Below are 21,149 nucleotides of genomic sequence, written 5' to 3' on the forward strand. Positions count from 1 at the left end.
CCCCGCGGGTCCCCGTGGCCCCTCCACTCGCGGTCGGGGGGCTCGGGGGCGCGGCCTCCGCACCGGGGCGGGACCACAACCACCGGGAGAGGCGGGACCGGCACCGGGGGGCGCGGCCAGCGGCGGAAGCGCGGGGGCGGGGCGCTGGCGGCGGCGGCGGCGGCGGCGGCGGCGTGGGTGGGGGGCGCCGCGGCCGTGCGAGGGCGGCGGCGGCGGCCGCCGGTCCCGGTGCGGTCCCGGTCCCCGCGGGCCATGCGGCGGCCGTAGCCATGCAGCGCGACGGGGATGCGGCGGCGGCCGCCGCGGCCTCGTACCGGGTGCTCAGCCGGCTGCTGGGCTATGGCACCGGGCCGGAGGCGGGCGCGGCGAGCGGCGCCGGTGCCGGTACCGGCGCGGCGGGCGCGGGGCCCGGCGGCGGGGGGCGGCTGCCGGGGGCCGGGCCGGGGCTGCGCAGCCCGCGGCCGCAGCTGATGGTTTTCCGCAACGCGGCGGCCGAGGGCCGGCCCGGCTCGGACTGCGGCCCGGCGGCGGCGGCGGCGGCGGGCGGGGGGGGTCCCGGGGGGCGGCGGGGCCGAGCTGTGCCCGCGGCACCGCTGCGCGCTGGAGCCCAAAGCGGCGGCGGTCTGGGGAGCGGCGGCGCAGAGCGGGCTGGAGCTGCAGCTGGCGGCGCTGGGGCTGCGCCCGCCGGGGCTGGGGGCGAAGGGGGCGGCGGGCGCGGCGGGCACCCCCTGCCCGTGCCTCGGGCCGCCCGCCGGGGAGGAAACCAGCGATGCGCTGCTGGTGCTCGAGGCGCTGGAGCCCGACGAGGGTGGCAGCGGCTCCGAGGACGAGCCGGGGTCCCCCGGGCGCGGGGCCGCCCGCGCCGCCGGCAGAGCAGCAGCGGCCCCCGGCCTCGCTCCGCCGCCCGCGGGCACCGGCACCGGCCCCGGCGGCAGGAAGGGCTCGCTCCGCATCCGCCTCAGCCGCCTCTTCCGCACCAAGAGCTGCAGCGGCGGCTCGGCCACCGGGGACGCCGCCAGCGCCGCCGCCTCGGCCGAGAGCCTCACGGATGTGTGCGGGGCCCGCGGCCGCGAGCAGGAGCCGGGCAGGTACGGGGGCACCGGGGGGTGGGATGCGGGCACCGCGGGGTGCGGGCCGTGTCCCCGTGGCCGGGGTGCCCGGGGGCCGTGCTGGGATGCTCTGCTGGAGGGGGACGCGAGGCACCGGGGCCACCCCGCGCAGCGGGTCCGGGTTGGGATTGACCTCTCGGAGCGGCTGCCGAGGCCTCGTTGCTCGCACGGGGACACCGGAGCCCGGGAGAGGCTGGCGGAGCAGGGTCGCGCTGATCCAGGCCTGCATCCCTAACGAGGATGGCGGAAAAACCTCTGGGAGCAGGACCGGGAGCAGGGCTTGGAGCATCAGTCCCGCGAGGAGCGGCTTGGGGGGCTCAGCGTGGGGAAAAGGGGGCTCGGGGGGGACCTTTTTGCTCTCCAAATTCCTGACAGGGGAGTGCAGCCGGGTGAGGGTCGGGCTGTGCTCCCAGGGAACCAGGGATGGGATGACTCCAGTTGTGCCCAGCGGAGGTTTAGGTTGGATTTTAAGGTGGAGAATGTGGTCAGGCACTGGCACAGGCTGCCCATGGAAGTGGTGGAATCGCCATCCCTGGAACTGTTCAGGAAGTGCGTGGATGTGGCACTTGGGGACGCGGGCGAGTGGAAGGTTGGACTCGCCGATCTTGGAGGGCTTTCCCAGTTTCTGTAATTCCGTGGCCGATGAGGTGACGGCTGGCCCGGGGTGCTGCGGGTGCCCGGGAAGCGCTGTCCCCTCTGGTGACACTGTGCTGGCCCCAAGGGACTGGCGTTCCCTGTCACCTCCCGTGTGCTGCAGGGTGGTTCCTCGAGGCTCTGGAGGTGGTGGGTGCTGCTGCGGGGGCTCAGCTCTCCCTCCCGGTGCTCTCCCATGCGGGAGGAATAGTCGGCTGGGACGGGGGATAAATCCCGGGATTTCTTGGTCTGGGGTCCCACGTGTCCCCCCTGTTCCCCATCCCTGTTCCATCGGCTCCTGCTGCTCCAGCGGGACAGCAGCTGCTCGGTACCGCCTGTGGATGGTCCAGGGCTGCTCTGTCCCTGCTTCCCAGGCTCCTGGAACCGCTTCCCGTGACATTCCCGACAGCAGAGCCGGGATTTCTCCAGGAGAAGGCCAAGGCCTGAGCAGCAGGAAATAATGGGATGGATTCGGTGTCCCAGCTCGGCCCATTCCCTGCGGGGTTCACGAACCCTCCGCGGGGATTTTTGGGGTGTGTTGGATGAGCAGGAAGCTTTTCTCCAGGCTGGAGCTGCTGACCCGGGGTCAGGCGTCACCTGCGGCCCTGGCGTGTGGGGACAGAGCCCGCTGGCTGCCCGAGGAGGCCAAAATTACCCCAAAATGAGCTGTCCTTTGAAGCAGGGGGTGGGGCGGGAGCCAGCAGCTCCCAGCCCCGCAGCTGAGCAGGTGCTGAGGCCTCTCTGGAGCTCCTGCGGGCCCGGGGAGCCTCCCTGGGCACGTGGGGAGCTGGAGCGGCCTCAGAGGTGGTGGCTCCTTGCCCACAAATGACTCAACGGGCCCCAGACGGTGCCTGGAACAGACGGAAAGCTCTGCTCATGGGACTGGGGTTGTTCCAGCAGGCCTGGGACCTCCCAGGGCTGGGGTCGGGTGGTGGAGAGGGTCGGGAGTGGGGAAACGCCTGGGAATCGCTGCCTGGGTCGCTTTGATGGTCACTTTGATGGTCACTTTGGTGGTCACTTTGGTGGTCACTTCGATGGTCACTCCTCGTGCAGCTCCTCTCACGAATTAGGTGTCTCTCTAGCAGAGGTTCCTTCGAGGTGCTCGATGCAGCAACTCCTGGGGGTCAGACAGGACTTTGCTGCTTCCAGGAATCCCACCCTGGCGCTGGGGGATGGGTCATTAATGGTCATTAATGGTCATTAATGGTCCTTTTTCCTCCCGTCCTGGTGGGATGATGATGGTGATGAACCAGGACCTTTCCTACGTTCTGCTGGGAGCTGGAGGTTCTCCCAGGACCTGTGGCTCCCATGGATATGGGATGGGTCTGGTGGTCACCACAGGTCTGGTGGTCACTGTGAATCCAAGGGTCTGGTGGTCACCATGGGTCTGGTGGTCATCATGAGTCCAAGGATCTGATGGTCACCATGAATCCATGGATCTGATGATCACCATGAATCCAGGGGTCGGGTGGTCACCATGAATCCATGGATCTGGTGGTCATCATGAATCCAAGGGTCGAGTGGTCACCATGAATCCATGGATCTGATGGTCACCATGAATCCAGGGGTCGGGTGGTCACCATGAATCCATGGATCTGGTGGTCACCATGAATCCATGGATCTGGTGGTCATCATGGATCCAAGGGTCGAGTGGTCACCATGAATCCATGGATCTGGTGGTCACCATGAATCCATGGATCTGATGATCACCATGAATCCATGGATCTGGTGGTCATCATGAATCCATGGATCTGGTGGTCAGCATGGATCCAAGGGTCAGGTGGTCATCATGAATCCATGGATCTGGTGGTCACCATGAATCCATGGATCTGGTGGTCAGCATGGACCTGGTGGTCCCCATGAATCCAAGGGTCTGGTGGTCAGCATGGACCTGGTGGTCATCATGAGTCCAAGGGTCTGGTGGTCACCAAGGGTCTGGTGGTCACCATGACTCCAAGGTGGTCACTATGTGTCTGGCGATCACCAAGGATCTGGGGGTGCCAGCAGAGCTGGGGCTGTGATTTTGGGAGATCCGATATTTTTTTGGGATATTAGATTTTTTGGAGGGAAATCTGATCTTTTTTTTTTGGGAGGTCTGATTTTTTTTTTTGAGAGATCTGATTTTTTTGAGAGATTTGATTTTTTTTTGGGGAGATCCGATATTTTTGGGGGAGATGTGATTTTTCTTTGGGAGATGTGATTTTTTTTTTTTTTGGGAGATCCGATGAATTTTTGGGATGTTAGATTTTTTTGGGGGGCGGATGATTTGATATTTTTTTGGGAGAGCTGATATTTTTGGGGGATATTTGATTTTTTTTTTGGGAGATCCAATTTTTTTTGGGAGAGCTGATGTTTTTTGGGGAGGTCTGATATCTTTTTTGGGATACTTGTTTATTTTTTTTCCAGGAGATGTGATTTTTTTGGGGGGAGATTTGGTATTTTTTAAGGATGGCTGATATTACTCCAGAAGTGTCATTTTATGTGTGGCCGATAATTGGGTTATTTTTTCCATTATTATTATTATAATCATTATTATTATTATCATCATTATCATTGTCATTATTATTATCATTATTAATTACAATTAAATTTATAAACATTAAATAATAATAATTATTATCCCCCTTGTGGGCAGCCAAAAAAATCCACCCTCGAACCGGTGTGAGAGGCTGAAAATCCAAACAATTCCGCACATTTCCATGGGAGTTTCCCAGGAAATCCTGGAATTCTTTCAGTTGGGAATTGTTTTTTGGTTCCTTGGCTCTGCCAAGATGATGATGTTGGTGGGGAGCTGTTGGTGGGGTTTTTTTTTTTTTTTGGATAAATAAGATTAAAAGTGGGAATAAAAGTGAAAAAAGGGGCTTTTTCTCACCTCCAGCGTGGATTGAAGGGCTGGGGCTGCCTCAGTTTACCGGGATTATCCAGACTTGGATCAATTCCTTGAGGCAGGAGCGAGCTGGATGGAGCGGGGCTGCCTCTGGCTTTGGTGTAGAACTGGTTGCTGATGCTGCTTTTCCTGGGAATTCCGGCGTTCCCGGGAATTCTGCTGCTCCTGGCTGCATTTGCAGCTGTTTCCACCCATTTTGGCCTCTCTGGGCTGAGCTTCCCCACCCTCCCCGTGCATTTTTGGGGTACTCCAGGCACAAACCCCGGCTTGCTGGGGGATCCAACCCCATTTCACCCCGGGAATCTGGCGATTCCTGATCCAGGGAAGCTGTGGAGCAGCTCCGTGGCTCTCTGGCACCTGCTCGGGGCTTTCTTTCCAAAGGCTCCCTTCACTCCCTGCTCGGGGATTCGCTTTGGAGCAGGACAGAGCCCCGGCTCTTCCCAGTTCCCTGCCCTGTTTAGGCCCCGGGAGTTGGAAAAACACGTGGGTGGAGGGCCTGGGGAGGATGGAGAAGGGCACAGGGCTGGGATTTGGGGTCTCCTCATCTCCCCTCACCGCGTTTTCCCGTTTTTTTTCCCCCCACAGGAAACACAGACTGACGAGAACCCAAAGTGCCTTTTCCCCGGTTGTGTTCAGCCCGCTCTTCACAGGTGAGGATTTGAGGCCGGGGTGGGGGGGGAGTGAGGGATTTATGGAATTCCGGGGGAGGGTTTTTCCCATTTTGCTGAGCTCCTGTGGGATCCCAAGTCAGGATCTCTGGGTTGTCTCTCGCTCCTGCCTGGCCTCAGACCCGAAAAGGAGATGCCCAAGGAGAGGGGCCTGGGCCTAAAACACCGGGGACAGGGCCTTAGGCCCAAGGAAAAGGCCTAAACCCCGCAGGAGAAGGGTCTTAACACACCAGGAAAGGGTCTAAGCCAAAGGAAAGGGGTCTAAAACACCAGGAAAGGGGTCTAAACTGAAGGAGAGGGGTCTGAGACCCCCAGGAGAAGGTTCTAAGCCCAAAACGAGAGGTCTAAAATATCAGGGAGAGGATCTAAACCTGAGGAGAGGGGTCTGGAACCCCAGGAGAGGATCCCACCTTTCCCCCACAGAATTCCCGCCTTTTTCCCCCACAGAATTCCCGCCTTTTTCCCCCACAGAATTCCCGCCTTTTTCCCCCACAGAATTCCCACCTTTTCCCCCACGGAATTCCCACCTTTTTCCCCCCACAGAATTCCCACCTTTTCCCTCACGGAATTCCCACCTTTCCCTCACAGAATTCCCACCTTTCCCCCACAGAATTCCCGCCTTTTTCCCCCACAGAATTCCCGCCTTTTTCCCCCACAGAATTCCCACCTTTTCCCCCACAGAATTCCCGCCTTTTTCCCCCACAGAATTCCCACCTTTTCCCCTCACGGAATTCCCGCCTTTTTCCCCCACAGAATTCCCACCTTTTCCCTCATGGAATTCCCACCTTTTTCCCCACAGAATTCCCACCTTTTCCCCACAGAATTCCCACCTGTTCCCCCATGGAATTCCCACCTTTTCCCTCACGAAATTCCCACCTTTTCCCCCACAGAATTCCCGCCTTTTTCCCTCACGGAGTTCCCACCTTTTTCCCCCACAGAATTCCCACCTTTTCCCCTCACAGAATTCCCGCCTTTTTCCCCCACAGAATTCCCACCTTTTCCCTCATGGAATTCCCACCTTTTTCCCCACAGAATTCCTATCTTTTCCCCCACGGAATTCCCACCTTTTTCCCCCACGGAATTCCCACCTTTTCCCTCACGGAATTCCCACCTTTCCCCCATGGAATTCCCACCTTTTCCCCCACGGAATTCCCGCCTTTTCCCCGACGGAATTCCCACCTTTTCCCCCATGGAATTCCCGCCTTTTTCCCCCACAGAATTCCCGCCTTTTTCCCCCACAGAATTCCCACCTTTTCCCTCACAGAATTCCCACCTTTTCCCCCTCATGGAATTCCCACCTTTTTCCCCCACAGCATTCCCGCCTTTTTCCCCCACAGCATTCCCGCCTTTTCCCCCACAGAATTCCCACCTTTTCCGCACGGAATTCCCACCTTTTTCCCCACAGAATTCCCACCTTTTTCCCCACAGAATTCCCACCTTTTTCCCCCACGGGATTCCCACCTTTTCCCCTCACGGAATTCCCACCTTTTTCCCCCACAGAATTCCCACCTTTTTCCCCCACAGAATTCCCGCCTTTTTCCCCCACAGAATTCCCGCCTTTTCCCCACAGAATTCCCACCTTTCCCCTGCCTCTGCCATCGCGGCTCTCACTGCGGCTTCTCCGCTTCCCTTTCCCGCAGGTGAGACGGTGTCGCTGGTGGACGTGGACATTTCCCAGCGAGGCCTCAGCAGCTCCCCTCACCCTCCGACGCCGCCGCCGCCGCCGCGACGAAGCCTCAGCCTGCTCGGTACCGGCCCGGGAATCGCCCCTGGAGCCCCGGGAATGTGGGAATTGCCCCCGTGCCCTCCCCTGAGCCCCGCGCTTCGCCTGCTCGCCCCTTCCCTGGCACAGGATTTCATGGGGAGCTTCAGATTTTCCCTCGGGTCAGCCAGGAGGGGAGGGAGAGGTGCTGCTTTTGTGCCGTTCCTGCTGCTTTTGGGGTCTTTTCCCTGCTTTTTGTCCCATTCCTGCTGCTTTTGGGGTATTTTCCTTGCTTTTGTCCCATTCCTGCTGCTTTTGGGGTCTTTTCCCTGCATTTTTACCATTCCCACTGCTTTTGGGAATTCCCCCCTGCTTTTTTACTATTCCTGCTGGTTTTGGGGTATTTTCCTTGTTTTTGTACCATTCCTGCTGCTTTTGGGAATTCCCCCCTGCTTTTGTACCATTCCTGCTGCTTTTGGGAATTTCCCCCTGCTTTTTCTGCATTCCTGCTGCTTTTGAGGGAACTTTCCTCCTGGTTTTGGGGTCTTTTCCCTGCTTTTTGTACCATTCCTTCCACTTTTGGGTTCTTTCCCTGCTTTTTTACCATTCCTGCTGTTTTGGGGTATTTTCCTTGTTTTTGTCCCATTCCTGCTGTTTTTGGGGTCTTTTCCCTGCTTTTGTACCATTCCGGCTGTTTTTGGGGTCTTTTCCCTGCTTTTTTACCATTCCTGCTGTTTTTGGGGTCTTTTCCCTGCTTTTTTACCATTCCTGTTGCTTTTGAGGGAATTGTCCTCCTGGTTTTGGGGACTTTCCCCCTGGTTTTGTACCATTCCTTCCACTTTTGGGTTCTTTCCCTGCTTTTTTAGCATTCCTGCTGCTTTAGGATATTTCCCCCTACTTTTTGAGGGACTTTCCCCCTGATTTTGTCCCATTCCTGCTGCTTTTGGGGTCTTTCCCCTGCTTTTTTACCATTCCTGCTGCTTTTGGAATCTCTTCCCCTGGTTTTGTCCCATTCCTGCTGCTTTTGGGTTCTTTTTCTCTGGTTTTGTACCATTCCTGCCACTGCTGGGGACTTTCTCATGCTTTTTTTACAATTCCTTCCACTTTTGGGGTCTTTTCCCTGCTTTTTTACCATTCCTGTTGCTTTTGAGGGGACTTTCCTCCTGGTTTTGGGGACTTTCCCCCTGATTTTGTCCCATTCCTGCTGCTTTTGGGGTCTTTCCCATGCTTTTTGTCCCATTCCTTCCACTTTTGGTTTCTTTCCCTGCTTTTTTACCATTCCCACTGCTTTTGGGAATCCCCCCCTGCTTTTTTACTATTCCTGCTGTTTTTGGGGTCTTTTCCTTGGTTTTTGTACCATTCCTGCTGCTTTTGGGGTCTTTCCCCTGCTTTTTGTCCCATTCCTGCCACTTTTGGGGTATTTTCCTTGCTTTTTGTACCATTCCTTCCACTTTTGGGGTCTTTTCCCTGCTTTTTTACCGTTCCTGCTGTTTTGGGGTATTTTCCTTGTTTTTCACCATTCCTGCTGCTTTTGGGGTCTTTCCCCTGCTTTTTTACCATTCCTGCCACTTTTGGAATCTCTTCCCCTGCTTTTTTTACCACTCCTGCTGCTTTTGAAGGAACTTTCCTCCCGCTTTTGGGGCCTTTCCCCCCGCTTTCGTACCATTCCTGCCACTTTTTGGCATCTTTCCCCCTGCTTTTCCACCGTTCCCTCTGCTTTTAGTGGATTTCCCCATTTTTTTAAGCATTCCTGCCCCTTTTGGGGGCACCACCAAGGCCGGATCCCTTCCCTGTTACCCCAAAAATCCCGGCTGCTGCCCCAGGAACCAGCCTGGGATGCTCCTCCGAGCAGGAGCAGCTCGGGATGGGGAAAACCCAGCTCCACATCCCAACTCCAGCAGCTGAAATCCCGGAATTCCAGGGAATCCTGAAATCCCTGGTGCTGGAACAGGGATTCCCCTCCTCCAGCAATGCCCGAGCCGCTGCGAGCCCACGCCGGGAAGCCAGAGGAGGATGGAGAGTTTCAGTTTTAAGTTAGACTGAGCTTTTTCCAGCCTGATTTGAAAGCTTTGCTGGCTTTAAGTCAGGTTGGTTTAAAGAGCTTTTCTGGCTTTAAGTTAGACTGAGCTTTCAGCCCAGTTTTAAGCTTTCCTGGCTTTAAGTTAGACTGAGCTTTTAGCTCCATTTTGAGCTTTCCTGGCTTTAAGTTAGACTCAGCTTTCAGCCCAATTTTAAGCTTTCCTGGTTTTAAGTTAGGCTGGCTTAAAGCACTTTCCTGGCTTTAAGACTTTATGCCGTGACTTTCCCCAAGCACTTCAGGCTTTCCCCCTTTTTTCCCCCCCTTTTTTCCCCCTTTTTTTTCCCCTTTTTTTCCCCCCCTTTTTTCCCCCTCCCTTTTTTTCCCCCCCCTTTTTCCCCCCCCCCTTTTTCCCCCCCCTTTTTTTTTTCCCCCCCTTTTTTTTTCCCCCCCTTTTTTTTTCCCCCCCTTTTTTTTTCCCCCCCCTTTTTTTTTCCCCCCCTTTTTTTTCCCCCCCTTTTTTTTCCCCCCTTTTTTTCTCCCCTTTTTTTCCCCCCCTTTTTTCCCCCTTTCCCCCTTTCCCTTCAGGCTCCAGCAAATCCCATTACTTGGACATAAACCCCCTCCAGCTCCTTTTAATTCACTTGAATTCACTTTCAAAGCCATTTCTGAGGCTTTTGCCCTCCGAGCTGTTGGGTGTTCGACCCCCCCGAGGTGTCCGTGACCCCACAACGGCGCGGTGCCGCTGGGAATTCCCACATTCCCCCTTTTCCAGGCTCTTTTCCCGGTTTTTCTGACCCTGTGTGGCCTCTGCTCTCTCCTAGATGATATCAGTGGGACGCTGCCTCCGTCCGTCCTTGTGGCTCCGATGGGCTCCTCCCTGCAGTCCTTCCCTCTGCCTCCGCCTCCTCCGCCCCACGGCCCAGGTCGGCTGAGCTTGGGCAGCTCCTGGAATCTCCTTTTCCCTCCTGGCATCTCCTTTTTCCCTCCTGGCATCTCCTTTTCCCTCCTGGCATCTCCTTTTTCCCTCCTGGAATCTCCTTTTTCCCTCCTGGCATCTCCTTTTTCCCTCCTGGAATCTCCTTTTTCCCTCTTGGAATCTCCTTTTTCCCTCCTGGCATCTCCTTTTTCCCTCTTGGAATCTCCTTTTCCCTCCTGGCATCTCCTTTTTCCCTCCTGGCATCTCCTTTTTCCCTCTTGGAATCTCCTTTTCCCTCCTGGAATCTCCTTTTTCCCTCCTGGCATCTCCTTTTTCCCTCTTGGAATCTCCTTTTCCCTCTTGGAATCTCCTTTTTCCCTCCTGGAATCTCCTTTTTCCCTCCTGGAATCTCCTTTTTTCCCTCCTGGAATCTCCTTTTTTCCCTCCTGGAATCTCCTTTTCCCTCTTGGAATCTCCTTTTTCCCTCCTGGAATCTCCTTTTCCCTCCTGGCATCTCCTTTTTCCCTCCTGGCATCTCCTTTTTCCTCTTGGAATCTCCTTTTTCCCTCTTGGAATCTCCTTTTTCCCTCCTGGCATCTCCTTTTTCCCTCTTGGAATCTCCTTTTCCCTCTTGGAATCTCCTTTTTTCCCTCCTGGAATCTCCTTTTCCCTCTTGGAATCTCCTTTTTCCCTCCTGGAATCTCCTTTTTCCCTCTTGGCATCTCCTTTTTCCCTCCTGGCATCTCCTTTTTCCCTCTTGGAATCTCCTTTTCCCTCCTGGAATCTCCTTTTTCCCTCCTGGAATCTCCTTTTCCCTCCTGGCATCTCCTTTTCCCTCTTGGAATCTCCTTTTTTCCCTCCTGGAATCTCCTTTTTCCTCCTGAAATCTCCTTTTTCCCTCCTGGAATCTCCTTTTTCCCTCCTGGAATCTCCACTTTTTGGTGGTTCTGGGTTTGTTTGTTTTTTTTGGGGATGGGGGGGGATGGATTTTCCTGCTCTGCTCCGAGGTTTTTCCCTGTCCTGGAGGGTTCTGGTTCTGCTTTCCCGCGGTTTTGCCGAAGGAAGTTGCACTTTTCCCTCGCTTTTCCCTGCTTCCTCTCGGCTTTATCCCGTTGGTGATGCCAGGGAAGAGCAGTGGGAGCAGAATTCCAGCCCCACACGCAGCCCCAGAGCTTTCCTGTGCCTTCCCCCTTCTGCTTCTGCTTTCCTCCAGCTCCACGGGGCTTTTCCTGCCCCTTTTCCTGGGATTCCCATCCTTTCCTGTGGCCCCACGGGGCTTTTCCTGGGATTCCCATCCTTTCCTCCAGCCCCATGGGGCTTTTCCTGCCCCTTTTCCTGGGATTCCCATCCTTTTCTGTGGCCCCACAGGGCTTTTCCTGCCCCTTTTCCTGGGATTCCCATCCTTTCCTCCAGCCCCACGGGGCTTTTCCTGCCCCTTTTCCTGGGATTCCCATCCTTTCCTCCAGCCCCATGGGGCTTTTCCTGCCCCTTTTCCTGGGATTCCCATCCTTTCCTCCAGCCCCACGGGGCTTTTCCTGTCCCTTTTCCTGGGATTCCCATCCTTTCCTCCAGCCCCACAGGGCTTTTCCTGCTGTGCTTCCCGCTGTGTCCCTCTCCCAGACATTGGCCCTCCGTGGGTCAGCCCAGCGTCCTCGGCCTTCCCGGAGGGGCCGGGTGGCCGCCTGTGGGGGATGGTCCTGGGGGTGACAGTGACCCCGGCTGTCTCTGGGTGGGTGACAGTGACAGTGACCCTGGGCTGTCTCTATGGGTGACAGTGACAGTGACCCTGGGCTGTCTCTATGGGTGACAGTGACAGTGACCCTGGGCTGTCTCTATGGGTGACAGTGACAGTGACCCCGGCTGTCTCTGGGTGGGTGACGGTGACAGTGACCCTGGGCTGTCTCTATGGGTGACAGTGGCCCTGGTGATGGCACTGGGCTGTGTCTGTGGGTGACAGTGACCCCGGGTGTCTCTGTGGGTGACTGTGACCACCACTGTCTGTAGGTGACAGTGACCATGACAGTGACAGTGACGCCAGCTGTCTGTAGGTGACAGTGAACCTGCTGTCTGTGGGTGACAGTGACAATGGCAGTGACAGTGACCCCGCTGTCTGTAGGTGACAGTGACAATGGCAGTGACCCCGCTGTCTGTGGGTGACAGTGACAATGGCAGTGACAGTGACCCCGCTGTCTGTAGGTGACAGTGACAGTGACAATGGCAGTGACAGTGACCCCGCTGTCTGTAGGTGACAGTGACAATGGCAGTGACAGTGACCCCGCTGTCTGTAGGTGACAGTGACAATGGCAGTGACAGTGACCCCGCTGTCTGTAGGTGACAGTGACAATGGCAGTGACCCCGCTGTCTGTAGGTGACAGTGACAGTGACAATGGCAGTGACAGTGACCCCGCTGTCTGTAGGTGACAGTGACAATGACAGTGACAGTGACCCCGCTGTCTCTGTAGGTGACAGTGACAATGGCAGTGACCCCGCTGTCTGTGGGTGACAGTGACAATGGCAGTGACAGTGACCCCGCTGTCTGTAGGTGACAGTGACAATGGCAGTGACCCCGCTGTCTGTAGGTGACAGTGACAATGGCAGTGACAGTGACCCCGCTGTCTGTAGGTGACAGTGACAATGGCAGTGACCCCGGCTGTCTCTGTAGGTGACAGTGACAATGGCAGTGACAGTGACAATGGCAGTGACAGTGACCCCGCTGTCTGTAGGTGACAGTGACAGTGACAATGGCAGTGACAGTGACCCCGCTGTCTGTAGGTGACAGTGACAATGGCAGTGACCCCGCTGTCTCTGTAGGTGACAGTGACAATGGCAGTGACAGTGACCCCGCTGTCTGTGGGTGACAGTGACAATGGCAGTGACCCCGCTGTCTGTAGGTGACAGTGACAATGGCAGTGACAGTGACCCCGCTGTCTGTAGGTGACAGTGACAGTGACAATGGCAGTGACAGTGACCCCGCTGTCTGTAGGTGACAGTGACAGTGACAATGGCAGTGACCCCGCTGTCTGTAGGTGACAGTGACAGTGACAATGGCAGTGACAGTGACCCCGCTGTCTGTAGGTGACAGTGACAATGGCAGTGACCCCGCTGTCTCTGTAGGTGACAGTGACAATGGCAGTGACAGTGACCCCGCTGTCTGTAGGTGACAGTGACAGTGACAATGGCAGTGACAGTGACCCCGCTGTCTGTAGGTGACAGTGACAATGGCAGTGACCCCGCTGTCTCTGTAGGTGACAGTGACAATGGCAGTGACAGTGACCCCGCTGTCTGTAGGTGGCAGTGACAGTGACAATGGCAGTGACCCCGCTGTCTGTAGGTGACAGTGACAATGGCAGTGACCCCGCTGTCTGTAGGTGACAGTGACAATGGCAGTGACAGTGACCCCGCTGTCTGTAGGTGGCAGTGACAGTGACAATGGCAGTGACCCCGCTGTCTCTCCCCGCAGACGCCTTCCCCCGGGCCGTGCCCCTGCGGCCCCCCGAGGCCCCGGGCCAGCCGCCCCCGCCGCACCTGCAGTGTCCCCTGGCCCGCCCCGACCCCAGCAGCTTCGCCGCCAGCCTGAGGGAGCTGGAGAAGGTACCGGGAGGGAAAATCCGGCCCCGCCGGGATTGGGATTGGGATTGGGGTGGATCCTTCCCTTCATGGGCTTGGGAAAAGCCCTCCCGTCCTGCTCCTGGGGGATAAGTGACGATGGGAAACGGCCTCCAGTTGTGCTGGGAGAGGTTTTGTTTGGATTTAGGGGAAATTTATCCCCTAAAAGGGTGGCCAGGAATTGGGAGAGGCAGCTCAGGGCAGTGCGGAGTCGGCATCCCTGGAGGGATTTAAAATCCGTGGGGATGTGGGTCAGTGGTGGCCTTGGCAGTGCTGGGGAATGGTTGGATTTGATGGTCCTAGAGGGCTTTTCCATGGTTTTTTTGGAATCCAGGAAAGAGTTTTGCTGTGCTGGGGGAGGTTTAGGGGAAATTTATTCCCTAAAAGGGCGCCCAGAGCAGTGCAGAGTCCCCATCCCTGGAGGGATTTAAAATCTGTGGGGATGTGGCACTTGGGGACGTGGGTCAGTGGTGGCCTCGGCAGTGCTGGGGAATGGTTGGATTTGATGGTCCTAGAGGGCTTTTCCGTGGTTTTTTTGGAATCCAGGAAAGAGTTCTGCTGTGCTGGGGGAGGTTTTGTTTGGATTTAGAGGAAATTTATTCCCTAAAAGGGCGCCCAGAGCAGTGTGGAGTCCCCATCCCTGGAGGGATTTAAAAGGGACGTGACACTTGGGGACGTGGTGGCCTCGGCAGCGCTGGGGAACGGTTGGACTGGATGATCCCAAAGGGCTTTTCCATGAGTTTGGAGTCCAGGAAAGCATTTTCTGTGCATGAAAGGAGGGGTCTGGATCTCCCGTGTCCCCTCATCCCGAAGAAACCCCAACCGCCCGCACCGGGCGCTTCCATCCGGCGAAATCCCACACCGGCAGCGAACGGCTCGGAGTTTGCCGATGGAATTCCCGCATTCCCAGCCCTCCATGACATCTCCCGCTCTTCCCTTCTCCCAGTGCGGATGGTACTGGGGCCCCATGAACTGGGAGGACGCCGAGATGAAGCTGAAGGGAAAACCCGACGGCTCCTTCCTGGTGCGGGACAGCTCCGACCCCCGCTACATCCTGAGCCTCAGCTTCCGCTCGCAGGGCATCACCCACCACACCCGGATGGAGCACTACAGAGGTGAGGGAATTCCCGGGATCAGGGAACCTCAGGGATACGGCTCCGAGCTCCAGGATGAGGGGAGGAGCAGCGAAATTCCCTCGGTTGTTTTGATGCCTTTCTGTGCTGGGTCCTAAAGTCCCGCTCACAGTCTCAGATCGTTGCTCCGGCCCCTCTGTAATTTGCCGGCAAAGAGAGGGGCAAAGCAAGATGTGTTCCAACCCAAGACTGCGAGTTTCAAGGTCTTTAGGGTCCCTTCGTGGTCGCCAGCAACGGATGCCTTTTCCTGGTGTACTAGTTTGAAAACAAACCAGTGGGAGGCACCAAGTCAGAATAACAATTTAATGGAAATTAAAGAAAAGGAGAAAAAGTAAAAGAAAACACTGGTTCAAACTGACAGAGTCAAGGTACAACCTGGGTCCCTGTTAGGCAGGGTGGTGGCTGCAGTCCTCTGAAGCGGTGATCCTGTAGAAAAAGAGTCTGCTCCTCCTCAGAAGGCCCAGTGGTGGCTGTGTAGCTCCTGTCCTCTGGAAATCCAGTGGGAAGGGTTGTCTCTGGTGGTCAGAGTCCCAGCTTATATCCACGATGGGATGCTTGGTTCCTCCCTCTGGGTGGAGCATCTCACAATGGGGTAACGAGTCATGAGGCAAAGTGTTGATTAGGCTCATTAACAGAAGATGGTCCGGAGGGAGTTATCTGGGAGTCATGCGGCAGGACAATGATGGGCCATTAACAGCAAGATAGTCGGGGGGGAGGAGGCAAGGAAACACTGCCCCACCTGGTTTCAACGGCTCCTGAGGATGGTGATAGAATACCCTGCAACCCAGGACACCTGGTCTTAAAATCAAGAGGCACACACGGTTAGAAGGGGAAAAGAGATTTTACCTTGGGATTTATTTTTAAGGATCCTTAGGTGCACACGTCCAGGTCATGTGCATCGAGATGCACCCGCCGAGTCTTTCCCTGTGTCTGTCCCTCCCCCCAACATTGGGTAGAACATTCTAGATGTTACTAATTAGCAGATCTAGCAAAGATTCCCTAATGAGAGGCTCAGGTGAGCCCCCCCTCCCCAAGGAACCTTCCCCTGGATGGTTCTATCTGGGTTTACAGAATGTGTTCTGGAGAGGACCTTGGGCTCTGGGGCACACTGATCCCCGGCTACGGAGCTTCTCAAATGCTGAGTCTCTCAGCTTGACAAACAAGGCCAAGAATGGAGGCAAAAAGCGCTGGGAATACAGAAGCTGTAAAAAAGGTAGAACAGGGGTATAAAAGAAAAGGCAAAAAATCTTCATGGCATCGGTTTGGGTTTTTTATTAAAAAAAGCCGCGCTCGGCTTCGGGGTTTGTGCCTCGAAACGCCGGAATAAAATGGGAATAAAGAGCTCCCGGTGCCTCGGGGAATGGGATTTTAGGGATGCTGAGGTGGGATGTGCAGCCTCTCCTGCTGGGAAGATTGCCCAGCGTTAATTCCGCGCAGTTTGGGAATTGAGGAGGGATTTTTCCCCTTGTCCTGACTTCCAGGAGCTCTCGCAGCTGCAGGAGCTGAGCTGAGCTCTCGGAGCAGGGAATTCCCGAGGGAATTGTTCCGTGGGTTCCCGAAGAGTGGGAGCAGGGAATGCTCAGAGCTCCAAGGTTCCAGGGAGCGTTTGGGTGGCATTTTGGGAACTCCAGGAGTTGGATCTGTGATCCCTGTGGGTCCATTCCCGCTCAGGATATTCCAGGATTCTCCGAGCTCCCTGAGCCGGGTGCTCCCAATTTTCCCAGAGCTGGAACTGCCTCAGGACAGGGAATTTTTGGTCTCCGGGGACCTCCTGTGTCCCCCTCGCTGCGCAGGATTCTCTGCCTGGCGCTGCTTTTCCTGCAGCACCGTGGGAATTCCCACCTGGAAAAACCCCTGAGGGAGCCTGAAGGATTGGGAAGGAGAAAAACTCCTCCACCTGTGGATTTGGGTAGATGAGAGGTAGGGGAAAAAAGAGAATTCCCACCTTTTTTTCGGGAATTGTGTGGCTGTGCTTTGTCTTTTCGAGGGCTCATCCAGCTCCAAGATTCCCAGGAATGTGGGATTTTCCTGCTTTTTCCTCCTGTTCCACAGGGGTGGCTTTGCTCCCAAACCAGCCCCTGGGAAGGGATTTTGTTTTCCCAGTGAATCCCACAGCTGGATCTGGGCACTGCTCCTCTCTTCCTTCTGGAATGCTGCTTTTCCAGGAATTCCCTGACTTCTGTTTCCTCCTCAGGATTTGTCCTGGTTTCTGGGGGTGTTTTCCAAGCTCTCCCCATTCCTGCAGGTCAGTGGAGGTCACAGAACCCCCCTGGAATTCCAGCCTGGCTCCATCCTCACCGGAGCCTTCGTTTTCCTGTTTTCCAGCCCTTTGGGACAGCGCTTCCCTGCTTTCTGCTGGAAAATCCCTGGATTTCGGGCAAATAAAGGGGGGGGATAAAACATAGAAAACCTCAAGCTGCACCAGGAGAGGTTTAGGTTGGAATTTAGGGAAAATTTATTCGTGGGAAGCGTGCTCGGGCATCGGAACATGGAATTGTCTCTGGGATTGTCCAAAAACCACAGGGATGTGGCACTCGGGAACACGGTGACACGGCACAGGGGATGGCCGGAATCTTCCAGGGGTCTTTCCTAGGGAATTCCCGGATTTTGGCACGGGCAGGGGTGTCCGCACTGGTCTGACTGGAATCTTCCAGAGATTTTTCCGAAGGAATTCCCAGATTTTGGCACAGGTAGGGGTGTCCGGACTGGTCCGGGCTGGAATCTTCCGGGGGTCTTTCCTAGAGAATTCCCGGATTTTGGGGCGGGCAGAGGTGTCCGGACTGGTCTGGCTGGAATCTTCCGGAGCTTTTTCCTAAGGAATTCCCAGATTTTGGTGTGTCCAGACTGGTCTGGCTGGAATCTTCCAGAGATTTTCCCTAAGAATTCCCAGATTTTGGGGCGGGCAGGGGTGTCCGGACTGGTCTGGCTGGAATCTTCCGGAGCTTTTTCCTAAGGAATTCCCAGATTTTGGCACAGGCAGGGGGTGTCCAGACTGGTCTGGCTGGAATCTTCCAGAGATGTTTCCTAAGGAATTCCCAGATTTTGGCACAGGCAGGGGGTGTCCAGACTGGTCTGGCTGGAATCTTCCAGAGCTTTTTCCTAAGGAATTCCCGGATTTTGGGGCGGGCAGGGGGTGTCCGGACTGGTCTGGCTGGAATCTTCCAGAGCTTTTTCCTAAGGAATTCCCAGATTTTGGTGTGTCCAGACTGGTCTGGCTGGAATCTTCCGGAGATGTTTCCTAGAGAATTCCCAGATTTTGGCGTGGGCAGGGGGTGTCCGGACTGGTCTGGCTGGAATCTTCCGGAGCTTTTTCCTAAGGAATTCCCAGATTTTGGCACAGGCAGGGCTGTCCAGACTGGTCTGGCTGGAATCTTCCAGAGATGTTTCCTAAGGAATTCCCAGATTTTGGCACGGGCAGGGCTGTCCGGACTGGTCTGGCTGGAATCTTCCGGGGGTCTTTCCTAGAGAATTCCCAGATTTTGGCGTGGGCACAGGCGGGGGGTGTCCGGACTGGTCTGGCTGGAATCTTCCGGAGCTTTTTCCTAAGGAATTCCCAGATTTTGGCACAGGCAGGGCTGTCCAGACTGGTCTGGCTGGAATCTTCCGGAGATGTTTCCTAAGGAATTCCCAGATTTTGGCACGGGCAGGGGGTGTCCGGACTGGTCTGGCTGGAATCTTCCAGAGCTTTTTCCTAAGGAATTCCCGGATTTTGGCACGGGCCAGGGCTGTCCGGACTGCTCGGACTGGGCTGTGTCCCGCTGGGAGCGCTGGCTCCGCCTGTGCCCAGCTCCGGTTCCATCCTGGGCGCGTCGGGTGACAGCGCCGGGGCCGAAGCGCCCCACGTGGTGAGCCGGGCCCTAATTAACGATCCCTTTAATCAAGGAGCAGCAACACGAAGCTGCTCCCGTGGAAAACGATCCCTGGGTGTCGTGGTTTGGTCCAAAATGCTCATTCCTGTTTACCTTCTGTGAGATAAGAATGAGGAGAAACGCAAAGCAGGCACCAAACTTGAAAGAATAGAAAGAAGTTTATTTACGGACCTAAAAGAGGGAAAAAAATTATAGCACACCTTGAGAACTCTCCTCCTTCCGCCACCTTCCTCCCTTCTCCCACTGACGATGGAAAAAGACAACCCTGGAGATGTTCAGTCTGTTACCACTTCCAGAATAACCTTGTTCAGTCCATTTAGGAAGAGAAGTCTCTTCTTGCTCATGCTATGAGAACATTATCACAACGAGACAGCCGCCCACTTCCAAATATTGTTCAGTCCATTTAGGAAGAGGAGTCTCTCTGCCTGCATGTGAGTCCCTTCCCCCGACTTGCAGCTTGTTCAAGGTCACACACAGATAGCAATTGGTTTTCCCGCATTCGAGGGTCCACTCTTGAAGTTTTTGGGGTACCATTTTAAGGTTGAGCCGTTCAGAAACAAAAAACAGAGGCCCTTCTCCTTCCCTGGGAGCAAAGGGTCTTCCTCATCTTCATCGTTAGGACGATCTCTGGGAGCATCTCTAGGGACTGAAGTTTCTCCTTTCCTGTTTGGAGCAAAACTCCTCATCAGGTTCATCTCTAGGGACTGAGGTTTCTCCTTTCCCGTTTGGAGCAAAACTCCTCATCTGGTTCATCTCTAGGGACTGAGGTTTTCTCCTTTCCTATTTGGAGCCAAAGTCCTCATCTGGTCCATCTCTAGGAACTTTCTCCTTTCCCATTTGGAGCCAAAGTCCTCATCTGGTCCATCTCTAGGAACTTTCTCCTTTCCCATTTGGAGCCAAAGTCCTCATCAGGTCCATCTCTCCCTGTCCAAACTTCTCATGAAATTACAGCTGCGGCAGCATCTGCCTATCTCAGCTTTTGCTCACAGCTTGAACACTCCACCCCCCAGATCTTCATGGAATTACCACGGGATACTCTGATATATCATAGCTTCACAACAGAATTTCAGCTTTAAGCATCTCCTCTCTCTCTCCCCTCAGGTTTCCAGCTCCTCACAGCACTAAAAGGGTCAATCTCACCTCGGCCTTGCAGCTTTGCAGCTGGAATGTTGAATTTTCTTATCGGAGAGCGGGGAGAGCCGAGCCGCTCCGGCTGCCCGCGGCAAGGCAGGGCGGGGTTCTGCGGGTGGAACAGGGCCCGTCGGCTCCAGGATGGCCGTGGCTCGCTGGCCCCCACACGGGGCCCGTAGCCACCTGTCCCGGCACCAGAAACGAGACAGAGCTGGGGGGGTTTGTCTGTTCTTAAATGTGCATCACAGAGGGGTCACAATTCACAATTTTAAGTGGATTAAAGAATTGTCCGTATTCAACCTGGCCGCTGCTGGGTCCTGTCAGGTCCCAGAGGAAGCTGTGAGCACCCCTTGGCAAGGACATCCCTTCCAGGACTGTGCTTGCCGACCCATGGCACCGGGAAACGCCGGCGGCCGGGGTCACCTTCCTTTGGGAATGTTGGGATGGAGTGGGGACGCTGCTGAGGAATGTTGGAAAAGTGGATTTTGGTCCCCAAAAGTGGATTTTGGTCCCCAGAGCCCTTGGGGTCACCCCCCCCAGTGCCGCTGTCCCGCCTCATCCCGGCTCCGCCAGGAGCCGTTCTGGGATCGCTGGATTTGTCACGGTGCTGTCGCTTCCGTGATGCTGCTTTCCCAAAAATTCCCGGGCCTGGGATAACGGGAATGACGTCCCTGTGCTCTCTCGGAAGGGACCTTCAGCCTCTGGTGCCACCCCAAGTTCGAGGACCGCTGCCAGTCCGTGGTGGAGTTCATCAAGAGGGCCATCATGCACTCCAAAAACGGGAAGTTCCTCTACTTCCTGCGATCCAGGGTTCCAGGTGAGCCCGGGAGTGGGTTTTCCCTGGGATCCAGAATTCTGGGAATGGGTTTTCCTGGGATCTGGGGTTCTGGGAATGGTTTTTTTCTGGAATCTGGGGTTCTGGGAATGGGTTTTCCCCAAGATCTGGGGTTCTGGGAATGGTTTTTTTCTGGAATCTGGGGTTCTGGGAATGGTTTTTTTCTGGGATCTGGGGTTCTGGGAATGTTTTTCCCCTGGGATCCAGAATTCTGGGAATGGGTTTTTTCTGAGATCCGGGGTTCCAGGAATGGTTTTCCCTGGGATCTGGGGTTCTGGGAATGTTTTTTTCTGGGATCCAGAATTCTGGGAATGGTTTTTTCCTCCAGTTGAGCCTGTTTTTTTTCTGGGAATGGGATTTTCCTGGGATCCAGAATTCTGGGAATGGTTTTTCCCTGGGATCTGGGGTTCTGGGAATGTTTTTCCCCTGGGATCCAGAATTCTGGGAATGGGTTTTTTCTGAGATCCGGGGTTCCAGGAATGGTTTTCCCTGGGATCTGGGGTTCTGGGAATGTTTTTTTCTGGGATCCAGAATTCTGGGAATGGTTTTTTCCTCCAGTTGAGCCTGTTTTTTTTTCTGGGAATGGGATTTTCCTGGGATCCAGAATTCTGGGAATGGTTTTTCCCTGGGATCTGGGGTT

General features: G+C 55.5%; 1 protein-coding gene across 1 annotated transcript in view; it reads left to right on the plus strand.

The window, feature by feature from the left end:
- Nucleotides 1–236: 236 nt before the first annotated feature.
- SOCS7 (suppressor of cytokine signaling 7) overlaps nt 237–21,149 on the plus strand; it is a 30,276-nt gene continuing 9,363 nt past the window's right edge. Inside the window, 8 exon segments of the mRNA XM_032134216.1 lie at nt 237–553; nt 555–1,088; nt 5,215–5,279; nt 6,938–7,045; nt 9,841–9,942; nt 13,396–13,526; nt 14,488–14,656; nt 20,363–20,491. Coding sequence (XP_031990107.1) covers nt 270–553; nt 555–1,088; nt 5,215–5,279; nt 6,938–7,045; nt 9,841–9,942; nt 13,396–13,526; nt 14,488–14,656; nt 20,363–20,491 — 1,522 coding nt within the window. The 5' untranslated portion in view covers nt 237–269.

This window comes from Corvus moneduloides, chromosome 26, assembly GCF_009650955.1.
Source record: "Corvus moneduloides isolate bCorMon1 chromosome 26, bCorMon1.pri, whole genome shotgun sequence".
NCBI classification, from domain to species: domain Eukaryota; kingdom Metazoa; phylum Chordata; class Aves; order Passeriformes; family Corvidae; genus Corvus; species Corvus moneduloides.